A 16589-nucleotide genomic window follows, 5' to 3' on the forward strand; every position below is an offset into this window, starting at 1 on the left:
GACTGACTGCCTCATCCCACCAAGAAACCCGGCCCTATTACATAGGAGAAAGCCAAAGCCTTTGGAAGTTAAATGGGTTGTCCAAAGTAACCCAAGAAATATCAGAAAAGAGATTTGAGCCCTAATTCTCTGACCCCAGAGGGAGTATTCTCAGCACTATTCCGTAACTATTTAAACTGACCTCTCCCAGCAAAGCCTTGGCTGGCAAGCCCCCTCAGACCCAGCAGCCAGCTGGAGGAATGTCCCTTGTTCCCCTCCCAGTGGGATCCACACTGAAGGAGCAACAAAGTATAAACCCAAATTGAAGACAGTATCCCTCAACAGAGAAGGAGATAGATAAGGATACCCAAGAACACTTTTCTTGTCAGAAGAGATACAAGTTTACAAATGTCAACCACCTACTCAAAGAACAGGAGAATAGCCCTAAGTACCCATCAGGCACTTCAAAGTTTTATTCTGTTGGAGTGGTAAGGAGCAGTCTGGGAAAGACTCTTACCCAAGTCTAACCCCAAATGCCAAGGTGCAGGCTTAATACATATAGTTGTGGGGAGACAAAGAAGGCATAGCAGTAACAATGTAAAGTTTGTTTAGCAATGAGAGAGATTGTCCAGCAGCTGAGAGTCTCTTCTTAGAGTTTGTCCAGTATCAAAGAGGACAATCAGTTTTGTAGGTGATTGAAAATGTATTCATAACAGATCCACACTGGCTGAGCTGTGGTTCCTGTAAGTGTTTTCCATTACTCAGAGCTGGCATGGTTGGTCTGAGCTGACCTGTGGTTCTGGTCATGGTTTTGACAGTAACAGACTGAGAACAACAGAGTTCACCCTCAGTGTACACACTCAAGGACTATTGTTCTGCCAAGCTTACAGCATACCTTGATTGGGTGAGGTACACTCAGCAGCTAGGTCTGGACCTGGGGAAAATGAGAGGCATTAATTAGTAAGAGTTTGATTGGAGGAGCTTGACACAAGGAAGCAGCTTCTTCCCTGGTGGCCTGCACATTTGCGACAACAGACTGAGCAACCTAATCTTCTTTCAGATCTAAAGAAGAAAAATCAGAAGAGAACAATTCAAACAAGATGGCTCTACTAAACCCGAAGTGAATGAGTGTGGGCTACCATTCATTTAAAAAAGAAGTCTGGGGGGCAGCTAGGTAGCTCAGTGGATTGAGAGCCAGGCCTAGAGAGGGGAGGTCCTAGGTTCAAATCTGGCCTCAGACACTTCCCAGCTTGTGACCCTGGGCAAGTCACTTGACCCCCATTGCCTAGCCCTTACCACTCTTCTGCCTTGGAGCCAATGCACAGTATTGACTGCAATACAGAAGGTAAGGGTTTTAAAAAAAAAAGAAGAAGAAGTCTGGCAGGATAGAAAGAAGTCTAGATTTGACCCAAGACACCTGGGTTCCTAGATCCAATAGTAATCAAGTTCTCTTGAGGCTTACCATACCTGGAGTTGGGTTGCTTTGTAAGATCCTCTCTAGCTCTAACATCCTCTGACCCCATTCTCAACATGTATGTACCTACATGTATAACCTAGTGGAATTGCTTGTCAGCTCTGGGAGTGGGGAGGGAAGAGGGATGGGAAAAATCATGAATCATGTAACCATGGAAAAATATTCTAACAATGCCATGAATAATTAATGGCCATACTTTTTTTTTAAAGCCAAGGAAAGGAGATCCCTTACTTTCTGCTACTCTAGAAAGGAAGGCTAGGGCAGGGGGCAAAAGAGTATTTATTTTCTAGAGACAGAAGAGACTCGGAATACAGATATTTGTGGAAGTGAAAATAATGAGTGTGAATATAATTCTAACCAGGATACAAAGTCTTATGGACTTGCATATAAGCCTTATATTATCAGAACTGCCTTATTTTTCAGATTCTGGTGAGGAACACCAGGGTTAGCCTGTTAAGATAGATGGCACCTATCCTAACATAAATCCTGAAAGAGGTTAGTTAACCCAGCCCTGAGAAGCCCCAGGGCTTCTGCAAATAACCTTCCCTCTGTAAAGATTAAAATTTAGGAATATTGGGGAGACTGAGGCAGGTAGAAATTAGTTTCTCTCTGCAAGGAGTATTATATTTTTTTAGAGGTTTATTAAGGACTAAGGATTAAAGAATATACAAGTAAGAAACATGTGCCTAGGCCAGAGGCCTAGATAAAATAACCTCACATCATGGAAGAGACGCCTCTGCTCCAAAACAGAAGTCCAAAAGAAGAGAGAGCCCCAAAAACCTTTGCCACCAGCTTAAATCCTTCCTCGATCTCGGCCCACCTCAGAATTCCCATGAGATTACAAAGCATTTTGGGGAAGTGGAGCAAAGGCTTGTGGGGATTGTGGTCCTGTATTCGAGTCTATTTTTTATACCTCTATCTTATCAAAGTTCATTCTTGCATCCTGCTCAATATTCCAACATTCCAGGCAGCTGATAACCATCTCCCATATTGACTTAAAGCTTTCCCACTTTGATCAGTCCCAGAGACCCCCTGCCCACTTTCCCCAAAACACATGTAATATAGTACATGTATCTTTTGAATTCTCTCTCAATGGAATATGGGTTATATAAAACTAACAATAGTGGCTCTTTGGTTTTAGGGTTGACCATCTTGGTGGCACAGCAGTGGGATCAGAAAGAGGAAGTCACTACTGCTCTCCCAATTCAGCCAAGGTACAGGTAGGTAGGTAGGTAGGTACCTTGAAGGGGCCCTTTATGCTTCAACTTGGTCTAGACCCCCTGCAGAGAGTGGGCAGCAGCAGCCCCCCCCCACCTTCTCAAATGCTTTCAAGCTCCTGCCTTTTAGTTGAGCCCACTGTTCCTTTGTGAAAGGGAATTTTTGGTATAGTGACTGAAGAGGGGATTTTGTCTGTCTCTTCTTGGGAACTCTCAGCTTCAGGATCAATTACTTGCTTTGGCCATTTTCCTTCTGCTTTGGGGAATCAGGTTAGCAAGAAGGAGCTTCCAATGAATATTGGAGCAGCAGGACAAATGTTTTTGATTCATGGGCACAAAGTTGGCAAGTATCTTGACAATTGGCAATGTATAACTAAAGAAAATCCTCAGAATTGTTGGTCCCCATGGGGTACATTTGACTGTGACAAAATTAATTTTCTGAGGAAAATTTTAGATCAGGCAGGAAAGAAAACTAAGGTGCCAAAATGGGGTGCATTTCATAAATGGCAATTGGAACTACTAAAAGAACTTAGCGATTTGGTCAAAAGGAATATGTTAGGTTGGCAAACTAAGGAAATGAATGTCATCTTCAATGCAGCTGATAAACTTCAAGAGATTTTGGCCTCCTTTGAAGGCTGATAATATTATGAAACTCAGCTCACTCAGCTGCAGAGGCAGGATTATAATAAGCCACAACTGGATCAGGTTGGCCAATCAAATCATTCTTATTTTTGATGCCAAAAAATTCACACATTGGAGTTCAGAATGAGAATGTTGGGCTCTGTTAAGGAAAGTCTCAGTATTCCCAGCAAAGGAACTTTTCAATGAAAAGCCCTAAATGAAAAGGTCAATGATGGGGTTCTGAGGATTTAGTGTCTGCTCTCATTACCGAATTCCCCTCATGTGTCTTCCCCCCATAGCCTCTGTCCCACTAACTATTGATTCTGGAGGAAATTCTTCAGGGCTCTGAATTTTTCTACCCCCTTCCTCTAAGTGATAAAACTGTTGTTATCGTAGGGGCTTCAAATATGCTGCACTCTATTCCCTTTTCTCAGCCCTGCCTTCTTCAACTGGTAGTTTATCTGGAGAAAACCCCTTTGTCCTTTGTGTCAATTGCCAAACCATTTAAGGGTGATTTTTCTCTCAGCCCACCAAGCTTGCACTGAATTCAGTGCTAAAGGATGGCTTGTATTATCTGTAAGCCCTTCTTTAGAGTTGGTTTTGTATCCCCTAATTTGGTCTATTTTTCATAGTGGTGTAGATGCTTACCCCACTGAAATCATTCTCCTCTTTTGTCTGGGCAACTTTCTCCTCTAATATTGGCCAGACTTTGAGGTGCTCCCCCCATTCGGGTTGATTGACCCTTCAAAACCCTTTCCCTTTATTAAGCAGAATCCCCTTGTCATGGGCATTGTATCCCCAGAAACTCAAGCAAACTAATATCAGGGAAATTCCTTTGCTCCCTTACACCTTCAGACTCCCAACCCAAAACATCTGGCCGAGAGGATTGTCCTCCTTTGATTGTCCCATTGATTTGAGATGGACAAAGAGACACACCTCATCCATATGTCTTTCACATCATGAGAACCACCCCCATGCCTTCAGGAAAACCTCCTGGCCAGCCCCTTGCCCCAGAGTCAAGTCCTCATGGCTGTAAAAGAATAGCAAAACCCCAAAACTGAGGCATTCTGTGAGCAACCTCCGAGGTTGCTCCACTCATGTTGTCTTGCTTGCCAAAAATTCATCATTACTAATAAATCTCTCTTTACTTTTAAGTTAAGTTTTGGAGTCTTGCATTCTTAAAAAAGGTATCCTTCCCAAACCCCAGGGGTACACCTCTGTATACCCCTACAACACCCTTAGTCATGAAGACATTGAAGGAGCTCAACCCCTTATTCCAGTTGATTTGGAGGCTGACCTTATCTTTTGTGGAAGAGGAGAGATTCACAAGAGACCCCAGAGACTGTGTAGAAATGAAAAGAGCAAAGGTTCCAGCAGCTGGGAGGGTTGAGGGGTGGGGGTGGAGATATTTTGGAATCTTAAGGAAAAAGAATCCAGAGAGCAAGCAATTGGGACTCTGACTCTGGCTCCCTCTCTCTCTCTCTCTCTCTCTCTCTCTCTCTCTCTCTCTCTCTCTCACTGTGAGACAGCAGAGGTGAAGTCTAGTCTTGGTTGGGTTGATCCCAAGAAAACCCTTTCCCCTGAAATCCTTATTTCCATTCTCTCAAAAACCCCACAAGTAGATAAAGACAGAAAGAAGAAAAGTCCATAAGAAGAATCTCCACAGTCTCCCTACCTGAATTGAAGCTCCTGCTGGCAGGGCTGAAACCAGGGTTCAAGACTCTGAACCTCTTCTGGGACTTGAGGCCATTGAACCAAGTTCCCCACAACTTTTAGGGGGAAGAGTTTAGACAGTTAGGGACCCCTTTCTTCCTCTTCCTTCCTCCCTCAATTTACCAACCTTTCCCCACTCCATCCTGTTTTATTACCAAACTACAAAAACTTGACATCTTTTATAACTGGCTGAAGACTGAGTAAGGGGAAGCTTAAACTGAGTTGGGAGGGAAGTGACTTCTCTCCTCCTAAGAAGAGGAGCTTGCTGAACAGCAACAAAGTGATAGAGGGGAGTAACCCGGTGTAAATATTAAAATTTAGGGGAGACTGAGGCAGGCAGAAATTAGTTTCTCTCTACAAGGAGTATTATATTTTTAGAGGTTTATTAAAAGTTAAGGATTAAAGAAAATACAGAATAAGACAACACGTGTCCAGGCCACAGAGAGGCCTAGACACAACCTCACCTACATTATGAAAAGAGCCATGTCTACCCTGCCTAGGGGGAAGACCCTTTAAATGAAATTTTGTTCTCTTCCAAGGTGAGAATTCAGTGAGATTAGAGGGCATTCTGGGAGCTAGCAAGGACTCCTGGGGAATGGAGTCCAGAGTTCAAATCTCAATTTTACATTCCCCCGCCCCCCCCCCCTTGATCCTCTGGGAAGAAGTCCTTCCCCAAAGGATCATAAAAACATAATCAAATGTGAAAAATAGACTCGAACTCTGGACTTCAATCCCCACAAGCCTTTGCTCCACTTCCCCAGAATGCTTTGTAATCTCACGGAATTCTGAGGTGGGCGAGATCAAGAAGGGATTTAAGCTGATTGCAAAGGCTTTTGGTCTTTTGGACTTCCGTTTGGGAGCAGAGGTGTATCTTCCATAATGTAGGTGAGATCTTGTCTAGGCCACTCTGGCCTAGGCACATGTTTCTTATCCTGTCTTTTCTTTAATTCTCAACCTTTAATAAACCTCATAAAATATAATACTCCTTGCAGAGAGAAACTAGTTTCTACCTGCCTCAGTCTCCCCTAAATTTTAATCTTTACACTGGCAGGCTAGGTGAGGGGCCATAATTAGGAAAGGCTGAAGGGAGAAACAAACAGACTCACCCTCCTTCTCCTTTCTGGTCAACCTTAACACATATCCCTCCTTTGCCTTGCCTTAAGGGGGAGAGCACTCCATTCTGCCTCTCTAGTTCTTTACCACCAAAACACCCTCTATTACACTTTGCATGTACAAGCCTGTTTAATACATTGATCCTTAACATACACAAACGAAGCAGGCTCTGTTGGAGGCTTGTCCATGATCTATGGGCCTTTAATGCTATTGTACTTCCTGGGGCAACAATAGTGCCAAACCAGCATAACTTCCTTACTAATATTCCTCCATCTTCTATCCACTTCACTATAATTGATCTCTAGAGCACTTATTTTCTTGTTCCTCTTACCCCCCTCCCCCATACCAATATTTATCAGTATTCGCCTGCTTCCGCAGGGGTACGTTGAAAGTCCCACTTAACGTTTCTCAAATTCTGTGCCATGCCCCTACAATGTTAGAATTTCCTGGCTCCTCAAGCCTCCTTCAGTGGGTGGATGACCTCCTCCTTTGCTCTCCCTCTCTGGGGTCATGTTACTCTGATTCTTTTTATCTCCTCACACAATTAACTTTGAAAGGCCATGAGATGCTCTTCCCATCCCACCTCACCCCCCACCAAGTGCCATGCCCATGCCCCCCCCCCACTGAGTGCAAGGCATATCCCACTCCCCCCCCTTACTCCACCAAGGGGAGGGAGGAAACACTCCCATTGGACTGCTGGGAGGAGCAATCCTGCCTCCCTCTGGCTTTCTAATTAGGAACTCTGGTGAACTCTATTCTGCAGGGGTGGGCACTGGGTCCTTGGCATGCTTACCCACAGAGAGGTCTCTGCTTGCTGTCTCTGGCAAGTATGCCATAGGTTCACCATCATGGCCATAAGACATACAAGAAAAAATAATTGCAGTTTTGTGTTACTATCAGATTTTTTTGCCATTTGATTAACCCTGAGGAAGTGCCCCTTGATTCCTCTCATGTAATTGCTATACTCAATTTCTCCACACAGAACTAAACATCAGCTTCATGGATTTGGGGGAGTTAACAGGTTCTGTTGGTTATGGATACCCTCTGTACTAGAGAGGGGAATTGGTGAGATATATTTGGGGAAATCAAAAGATGTCACACCAGGAAGTAGTTGAATGAAAGAAGCTGAATCCTGAGCACCCCCCCCCAACTTCCTGTCCTTTCTCACCAAGCAACCTAATGGAGGTTTTCTTCACAGATGGTAAGTCAAAGTCCTCCCTCTAACAACAAAATCCTTCAGACTAATTTCTTTAGTTAAAGGATCTTTTATTCTTTTGGGGAGAAGGAAATAAGGATAAGGCTGAAAAAAAGGGAAAGGGTTTCCCTAATTCTAAGTGGTAATATTGGTTGTAGGCTTTGAAATAAGTCTCTCCAAAAGGACAAAATATCTTCCCCTAAAGGAAGATAGTAGCAAAACTGCTAGAAGTCTTTTCTGGGCAAGACTATCTTTTTCAGCTCCAATTAGAGGTAGAAAAGGTGAGAAGATAAAATGATGTCTTCAGGCCACTCTCCACAGAAGAAGAATGAGATCAGGATAGCTGGGGTATAACTGTCAACTTCTTCAAACTTCCATGGAATTCTCACCCTCTCCTCTCTCTCCTGCCCCAATGATCTGTGCTCCATGTGTCTTTGTTCTCTTTGCTTTGCATGCCATTTCTTCTGTCTGTGCCCAAATTTCTTCAATCACACCTCTTTTTCATTAATAGCTCAACCCCTATATGACCATCTTAAGGACTCTGTACCTAACCCATTGAACCTCCCTCTAGATGCTCTCAAAGCCCTCCAGGAATTTAAATCTGCTCTGCTATCCCCCCAACTCCAGGCCACCCCAATTACACCTTCCCTTTTCATTTCTTTCTGACTGAAAGGAAGAAATGTTATGGGGCTGCTGATGCAAAAACACAGGGACAATTTTCACATAGTACTGGGGACTACAGTCACACCTCAGGTCATGGTGGTCAAAAGATTATCGTGTTGTATCAGAGCCATTGGGGAAGCAGCAGATTTAGTTTAAAATATGGGCAACTAAGTGGTTTGGTGGATTGAAGGCGTAATGATATGTGCATGAGAGGATTTGTGGAATCTTGGCATCACTTTGTTGGTTAGATAGTAAGGTTATTCTGGGAAAGGAAACTGACCTGAGAAAGATCTACAAGGAATTCCAGGCCTTTTGAGCTGAGTCCTTGACCTGGCAAAACCTGTTCCTGGGCTGAGAATTTCACCAAGAGCTACAAGAGAATATCCTGTTTCTGTATTCAAGTTCTTCCACAAACTTATCTGTCTTATATCTCCAACCACCTCTCAACTGAGGAGAAGATACCTCAAACCCCAAAAGGGGGCTGTAGATTCAAGGAAGAGAGAGAGCCCAGCTCCCTTACCCTTCCAGCCTTCTTGCACCTATCTCTTTATAGTTTCTTTAGTCCAGATAAATACATAAATTAATAATGGGATTATTTAGTTGAGGGTACGGGATAGAGAAACCTGGATCCACAAAATTATGCTAACTAGGTGAAAGACTATATTAGAGAAACACTAGGGTAACCAATCCCCACTCTCCATCACCCAATTAGCCTATAAATCCATTATTAAATCTTAGAATCAGCAGTCAGATTTGTCAAGACTCTTGGTATATATTTGAGAAGGTATCTGATTCAAGACCAACAGAGAGCCACCAGGACCATCCCCCACTGAGGCAAAGACTTCACAGGGACTTGTCTCCAAAGCTTCTCTATGCCAGAGGAACTGAGGCCATCCTTGAGTTTAGTTGGTAGGGGAGACTTGTCCTCAACTCTCTCTTGGGGGAGCTGAGAGGAGAGGAGAGGCTAGTCCATTCAAGCTTCAGATCTCTCTCATATACAAATCCTTCTCCAGAAACTCCTTGAGAACTCCACTGATATACCATCAAAATCAGTGGAGAGAACCTTTATTTTTACCTCAGGGACATTCATTTTTACAAAAGCCAGACCTATAGATCAGAGGTCCTAGATTCAAATCTAGTCTCAGCTACTTCCTAGCTGTGTAACCCTGGGCAAGTCACTTAATATATATATATATATATATATATATATATATATATATATATATATATATATATATACATATATATATATATATATATTTAATACACACACACACACTGTGTATGCAGTGTGTGTGTGTGTGTGTGAGTGATAAAAGTGAGAGTAGATCAAGGGAGGCAGTGGTCAGAAGCAAAACACATTTTTTTTTGTTATATTACTCACTTTATTTCCCTCCCTCCCCTCTCCCCACCCTTCCCTGCAGCCAATGTGCAATTTCATTGGGTATTACTTGTGTCCTTGATCAGAACCTATTTCCATGTTGTTTGCACTGGGATGTTCATTTAGAGTCTACATCCCCAACCATATCCCTCTGATCCATGTATTCAAGCAATTGTTTTTCTTCGGTGTTTTTACTTCCACAGTTTTTCCTCTGGATGTGGATAGTGGTTTTGCTTCATTTTCTATTGCCTTTTGCATTTCCCTCAGATCAGGAGCCTGTTGTGAGGACTTCAACTTGCAGTGTGAGCAGCAAGTAGATTTCTTATACCTATTTCCTACATTATGTTTTTCTTTGTATCTCCTGTTTCTTCTTTAAGAAACAGTCTCTAATCAAGTGCCCTTTTTGGTGGCAAAAGAAACACCCCTAGTTTCTCTTTGCACTGATCTTGCCTGGTAACTAGGTTTCTGGGAAACAGGTTTTGTGTATGTCTTTACTGTGTTCAGATTTTTTATTTCCTCAATTTCCTTCTGCTTAAAATCCTTTTCAGTCTTCTCTAACTTTTCCTTAAGATCTTTAACTTCCGTGTTCTGTTCTGAACTGTTTTCATATAGGTAACCTGCAGCTTCTCTCAATTCTATCAGGGAAACTGAATCATATTTTGGGAAATAGTTCTTTAAAAATGTCCTCAAATTTGGTGTGCATCCCCTCAGAAACTGCCTACATACATAGCCAGCTGTCTCTTCATTATCTGTTTCTAAACCTAAGATTGCCTCTGCCATCTCTGACAGACAGTCTATGTATGTGGCAGGATGTTCTCCTTCTTCCTGCCTGATCTTATCAAATTTGGACCATGCACCAGGTTTAGAACAGCATTGCTTAATTGCTTGGAGCAAATCCTTCCTGCACCATTTAAGGTAAGACATACAGGTCAGATTGGTGAAATCAAAATCAATTCTTTCATCTGGAGTAGGCCAGCTTGTAAAAGTGCTTTAGATCTAGTTTTCTCCACAAAGTTCCTTTTTTCATGGGAACTGAATAATTCTGATAAAAGGAAATCAATATCTTCAAAATCTGGATCAAAAATTCTGAATGCCTGTTTAAGCTCCTTATGGGCTTTAAAAGGATTGTCCTCAAATTTTGGAAAGCAGCATTTAATGGACTCAAGTTCCTGTGGAGTGAATTGTCTATGGGCCTTAGTGTGAATAGCACCAGCATTAGTTGTTACCTTGATGACTTCCTTCAATGGACATATTTTCTCAGGGGCACTAGCAGCCTGGTTCTCATTATCACTGCTACCTTCAGTTTCCTGAGGTGCATTCTCTGATTGCCCATTGTCCTTGTCCATAACTAGATCTAAACCCTTTTCCTTAATGAGTTGTTCAAATACTGCTTTGATCATTTTGTCTAAGTCATTGTCAGTGGCCAAAACCTTCTCTGCCTGTAGGGGAACCATAAATCTGTAAACTTTCCTCACTTGGGTTAGAGTCTGCAACACAGCCATGAATAGTACATAGACTTGTGCCAGGACTTGCCATAGAACTAATTCATTTTGAAAAGGTAATTGTAACACAGTCATTGTCCAGTTTCCATAATTACATAATCCATGGGCTCTACTACCATTTGAGTCAGTTTACTGTAAAGAATATGGTAAACCCAAAAACATGCGATGGCTGCCAAAAACACCACACCAAAAACTAACTGTTTGAACATATTTACTATCTTTCCTGCCTGTGTGATTGTTGGGTACGGTCAGACTTGGGGTGCCAATTGAAATAAAGAATATGTAACTGACTGGAAACTGTTACTTGTTTAACTAGAGAGGATAAACTGAAGGGAAACATGATTCTTCTGCAATGGCTGTTGTTCTCTGGCTGACTGGAAACTATTGTTGAGATAGAGAAAGGTAAACTGAAGGAAACTCTTACTGCTGTTCACTGGCTGGCTGTGTCTAGAGAGGGCTGCCTATAGGGATCTGAGGCTGCTTATTGGTAGTGGAGATAGAACAGAAATGCTGAGGAATCCCTCACACACAGAGATGCTGGTACACAGGGGACACTACTTGTAAGGGACTGCCCTGGGGTTTACTCTGGGGTTTGCCTATTGATCCCTACTGATAGCTGATGGATCAATCTATTTCCTAACCTCATTTCTCCCTCACTCACTCCCTTGCCTCCCTCACCTCCCCAATCTTCCTTGAAGCCTTTGGCTCCTTCCCTCCCTCCTGAGTGAACTATAATGATACTCTAGTTGTTTTCTCAGTCAAGGGGTTTATTGGGATAACAGGATGGGAAACTGAAGTAAGAGGAATGAGGAATTTCCCTAATCTAAAGGAGATAAAATTGAGGTTTTGGAGAGTCACAAATGTGACTTTTAGACAGTTATGAAGATGGAGGTCAATGGCTTTTCAAGATCTTCTTTCTTCTTCTTCACAAAAAAATCAGTGGGGTCTCTCAGCTTAAACCCAGATAGAAACAAAGTTCATATGCCCAAAGGGCGACAAAAGAATATCTACCCTTTGATCCAGCCATAGCACTGCTGGGTCTGTACCCCAAAGAGATAATGGACAAAAAGACTTGTACAAAAATATTCATAGCTGCGCTCTTTGTGGTGGCCAAAAACTGGAAAACGAGGGGATGCCCATCAATTGGGGAATGGCTGAGCAAATTGTGGTATATGTTGGTGATGGAATACTATTGTGCTAAAAGGAATAATAAAGTGGAGGAGTTCCATGGAGACTGGAACAACCTCCAGGAAGTGATGCAGAGCGAGAGGAGCAGAACCAGGAGAACATTGTACACAGAGACTAATACACTGTGGTATAATCGAATGTAATGGACTTTTCCATTAGTGGCGGTGTAATGTCCCTGAAAAATTTGCAGGGATCTAGGAGAAAAAAACACTATTCATAAGCAAAGGATAAACTATGGGAGTGGAAACACTGAGGAAAAAGCAACTGCCTGAATACAGCGGTTGAGGGGACATGACAGAGGAGAGACTCTAAATGAACACTCTAATGCAAATATTATCAACATAGCAATGGGTTCAAATCAAGAAAACATGTAATGCCCAGTGGATTTACGCGTCGGCTTTGGGGGGTGGGGGGGAGGAAAAGAAAATGATCTATGTCTTTAATGAATAATGCTTGGAAATGATCAAATAAAATATTTTTTAAAAATTTAAAAAAAATTTAAAAAAAGAAGAAACAAGAGAAAAAAAAACAAAGTTCAAAGTCTCTAAGTTTCCTCTTGGCCAGCTCAACTCTCAAATAGACCACCAACTCAGAAGCTTCTCCCCTGATCAGCTTCTACTACTCAGAGCCAGAGACAAAGTCCAAAAGCCAAGTCAGCCTCACAAAAGTCTCTCACCCAGATTCAAACCTCCAGGGAGAGAGAGTGTGTCTCCCAGTCCGATACAAAGTCCAAAAGCCAAGTCAGTCTCACAAAAGTTTTTTCAGCCAAGTTCAAACCTCCAGGGAGAGAGTGTGTGTCTCCCAGATAGAGACCAAGTCCAAAAGCTCCTCCCCACTATCAGCTCAAACTCCCAACAGCCGGGGAAGTTCTGTTGGAATCCTCTCTTGCATCTTGGTCCACAAGTATGGCAAAATCTCTCTCTCTCATGTCTCTATCACAGTATTCAAGCAGTTGTTGTTCTTCAGTGTTTTTACTCCCACTGTGTTTCCTGTGGATGTGGATTGTGGTTTTTCTCCTAGGTTCCTCCAAGTTGTTCACTTGTTGTTCACAAGTTGATCACTACATTGCCACTAAAGGAGAAGTCAATTACATTTGATTGTACCACAGTATATCAGTCTCTGTGTACAAAGTTTAACTGGTTCTCCTCCTCTCACTCTGCATCAATTCCTGGAGGTTGTTCAAGTCCCCATGGAATTCCTCCACTTTAATATTCCTTTGAGCACAATAGTATTCCATCACCAACATATACCACAATTTGTTTAGCCATTCCCCAATTGAAGGGCATCCCCTCATTTTCTAATTTTTTGCCACCACAAAGAGCGCAGCTATGAATATTTTTGTACAAGTCTTTTTCCTTTTTATCTCTTTGGGGTACAAACTCAGCAGTGCTATAGCTGGATCAAAGGGCAGACAGTCTTTTATCGCCCTTTGGGCATAGTTCCAAATTGCCCTCCAGAATGGTTGGATCAATTCACAACTCCACCAGCAATGAATTAATGTCCCAACTTAGCCTCATCCCCTCCAGCATTCATTACTTTCCTTTGCTGTCATGTTAGCCAATCTGCTAGGTGTGAGGTGATACCTCGGTTGTTTTGATTTGCATTTCTCTGATTATAAGAGATTTAAAACACTTTTTCATTTCAACATTTCATTCACATTTCATGCTTATTAATAGTTTTAATTTCTTTAACTGAAACTTGCCTATTAATTTCCATTTATCAATTGGAGAATGGCTTGATTTTTTGTACAATTGGTTTAGCTCTTTATAAATTTGAGTAATTTGAGTAAATTTGTCAGAGGTTTTTGTAATGAAGATTGTTTCCCAATTGGTTGCTTCCCTTCTAATTTTGGATGCATTAGTTTTGTTTGTACAAAAACTTTTAAATTTGATGTAATCAAAATTATTGATTTTATATTTTGTGTTTTTTTCTCACTTTTGCTTGGCTTTAAAGTCTTTCCTTTCCCAAAGATCTGACAAGTATACTATTCTGTCTTGCCCTAATTTGCTTCTAGTTTCCTTCTCTATATTCAGGTCATTCACCCATTCTGAGTTTATCTTGGTGTAGGGTGTGAGGTGTTGATCCAAACCTAATCTCTCCCCTCCTGTCTTCCAATTTTCCCAGCAGTTTTTATCAAATAGTGGGTTGTGGTCCCAAAAACTGGGATCTTTGGGTTTGTCATAGACTGTCTTGCTAAGGTCATTTACCCCAAGTCTATTACACTGATCCTCCTTTCTGTCTCTTAGCCAGTACCTTATTGTTTTGGTGACCACTGCTTTATAGTATAGTTTGAGATCTAGGACTGCAAGGCCTCCTTCCTTCGCATTTTTTTTTTCATGATTTCCCTGGATATCCTTGATCCTTTGTTCTTCCAAATGAACTTTGCTGTGGTTTTTTCTAATTCAGTGAAACAGTTTTTTGGTATTTCAATGGGTATGGCACTCAATAAGTAAATTAATTTGGGTAGGATTGTCATTTTTATTATGTTAGCTCATCCTACCTATGAGCAATGTTTTTCCAATTGTTTAGATCTAGTTTTAATTGGGTAGATAGTGTTTTGTAGTTGTGTTCATATAGTTCCTGTGTTTGTCTTGGGAGATAGATTCCTAAGTATTTTATATTGTCTAGGGAGATTTTAAATGGAATTTCTCTTTCTAATTCTTGCTGTTGAAATGGAGTGGAGATATATAGAAATGCTGATGACTTATGCAGGTTTATTTTGTATCCTGCAACGTTGTTGTTGATAAAGTTGTTGACAATTTCAACTAGCTTTTTGGTTGATTCTCTAGGATTCTTTAAGTAGACCATCATATCATCCACAAAGAGTGATAGCTTGGTCGCCTCATTGCCAATTTTAATACCTTCAATTTCTTTTTCTTCTCTAATTGTTTGTGCTAGTGTTTCTAGTATAATGTTGAATAATAGAGGTGATAATGGGCATCCTTGTTTCACTCCTGATCTTATTGGGAAGGCTTCTAGTTCATCCCCATTGTAGATGATGTTTGCTGATGGTTTTAGATATATACTGTTTATTATTCTTAGGAAAGGCCCTTCTATTCCTATACTTCCTGGTGTTTTCAATAGGAATGAGTATTGTATTTTGTCAAAGGCTTTTTCTACATCTGTTGAGATAATCATGTGATTTTTGTCATTTTGCTTGTTAATATGGTCAATTATGTGGATGGTTTTCCTAATATTGAACCATCCTTGAATTCCTGGTATGAATCCTACCTGTTCATAGTGAATAACCCTTCTGATCACTTGCTGGAGTCTTTTTGCTAGTATCCTATTTAAGATTTTTGCATCTATATTCATTAGGGAGATTGGTCTATAGTTTTCTTTCTCTGTTTTTGACCTGCCTGGTTTTGGAATCAGTACCATATCTGTGTCATTAAAGGAATTTGGTAGAACTTCTTCTTTGCTTATTCTGTCAAATAGTTTGTATAATATTGGGATTAGTTGTTCTTTGAATGTTTGATAGAATTCATTTGTGAATCTATCTGGACCTGGGGACTTTTTCTTAGGGAGTTCTTTGATGGCTTGTTCAATTTCTTTATCTGGTATGGGGTTGTTTATAGGTAATCTATTTCTAGGCAATCTAGGCAATTTATATTTTTGTAAAGGCCAGACAGGCAATCGGGCAGCTGCACTGCAAAGTCCCCCAACACAGCGGTGTAAGCACTGCGACGAAGCTCAAAGTGTACAACACAGTGGTCCTCAGCTCGCTCCTGTATGCTTGCGAGACATGGACACTGTACCGGAAGCACATGAAACAGCTGGAGCAATTCCACCAACGCTCCCTCCGGTCAATCATGAGGATCCGATGGCAAGACCGAATCACCAACCAGGAAGTCCTCAACAGAGCCAACTCCACCAGCATCGAAGTCATGGTCCTCAAAACCCAGCTACGATGGTCTGGACACATCATCCGCATGGATCCACAGCGAATACCAAGACAGGTATTCTATGGTGAACTGTCAGCTGGACTCAGGAAACAAGGCCGACCAAAGAAAAGATTCAAGGATCAGCTAAAGTCCAACTTGAAGTGGGCTGGCATGACACCAAAGCAACTAGAACTCGCTGCCTCTGACAGAAGCAGCTGGCAAACCCACATTCACCATGCTGCCACCACCTTTGAAGATGAACGACGTCGACATCTTGCCACTGCACGTGAACGCCGACACCAGACCACAACCGCACCTACCGTAACAACTGGCATCCCATGCCCCATGTGCCACAAACTCTGCGCCTCAGCCTTTGGACTTCAAAGCCACATGAGGGTACACCTTAGATGATAATGCACAAAGACAATCGTCATTCCTGGTCACCGAGAGACTACCACTACTACTACTAAGTATTCATACATATCACCTAGATTGCCATATTTGTTGACATATAATTGGGCATAAATTTTTTAATGATTGCCTTAATTTCCTCTTCATTAGAGGTGAGGCCTCCCTTTTCATCTTGGATAGTGTCGATTTGGTTTTCTTCTTTCCTTTTTTTAGTTAGACTGACTATTCAATACCAGGTTTTGCTACTT

The 16589-nt window shown here is 41.7% G+C and overlaps 1 protein-coding gene across 3 annotated transcripts in view; it reads right to left on the bottom strand.

The window, feature by feature from the left end:
- Nucleotides 1-435: 435 nt before the first annotated feature.
- LOC130453513 (SLAM family member 5-like) overlaps nucleotides 436-16589 on the bottom strand; it is a 196455-nt gene continuing 180301 nt past the window's right edge. For all 3 annotated transcript variants that reach the window (XM_056816207.1, XM_056816206.1, XM_056816208.1), the window contains one exon: nucleotides 436-913. In XM_056816207.1, coding sequence (XP_056672185.1) covers nucleotides 895-913 — 19 coding nt within the window. In that variant the 3' untranslated portion in view covers nucleotides 436-894. The remainder of the gene's footprint in view (nucleotides 914-16589) is intronic.

Source organism: Monodelphis domestica, chromosome 2, assembly GCF_027887165.1.
Source record: "Monodelphis domestica isolate mMonDom1 chromosome 2, mMonDom1.pri, whole genome shotgun sequence".
In the NCBI taxonomy this organism is placed as follows: Eukaryota; Metazoa; Chordata; class Mammalia; order Didelphimorphia; family Didelphidae; genus Monodelphis; species Monodelphis domestica.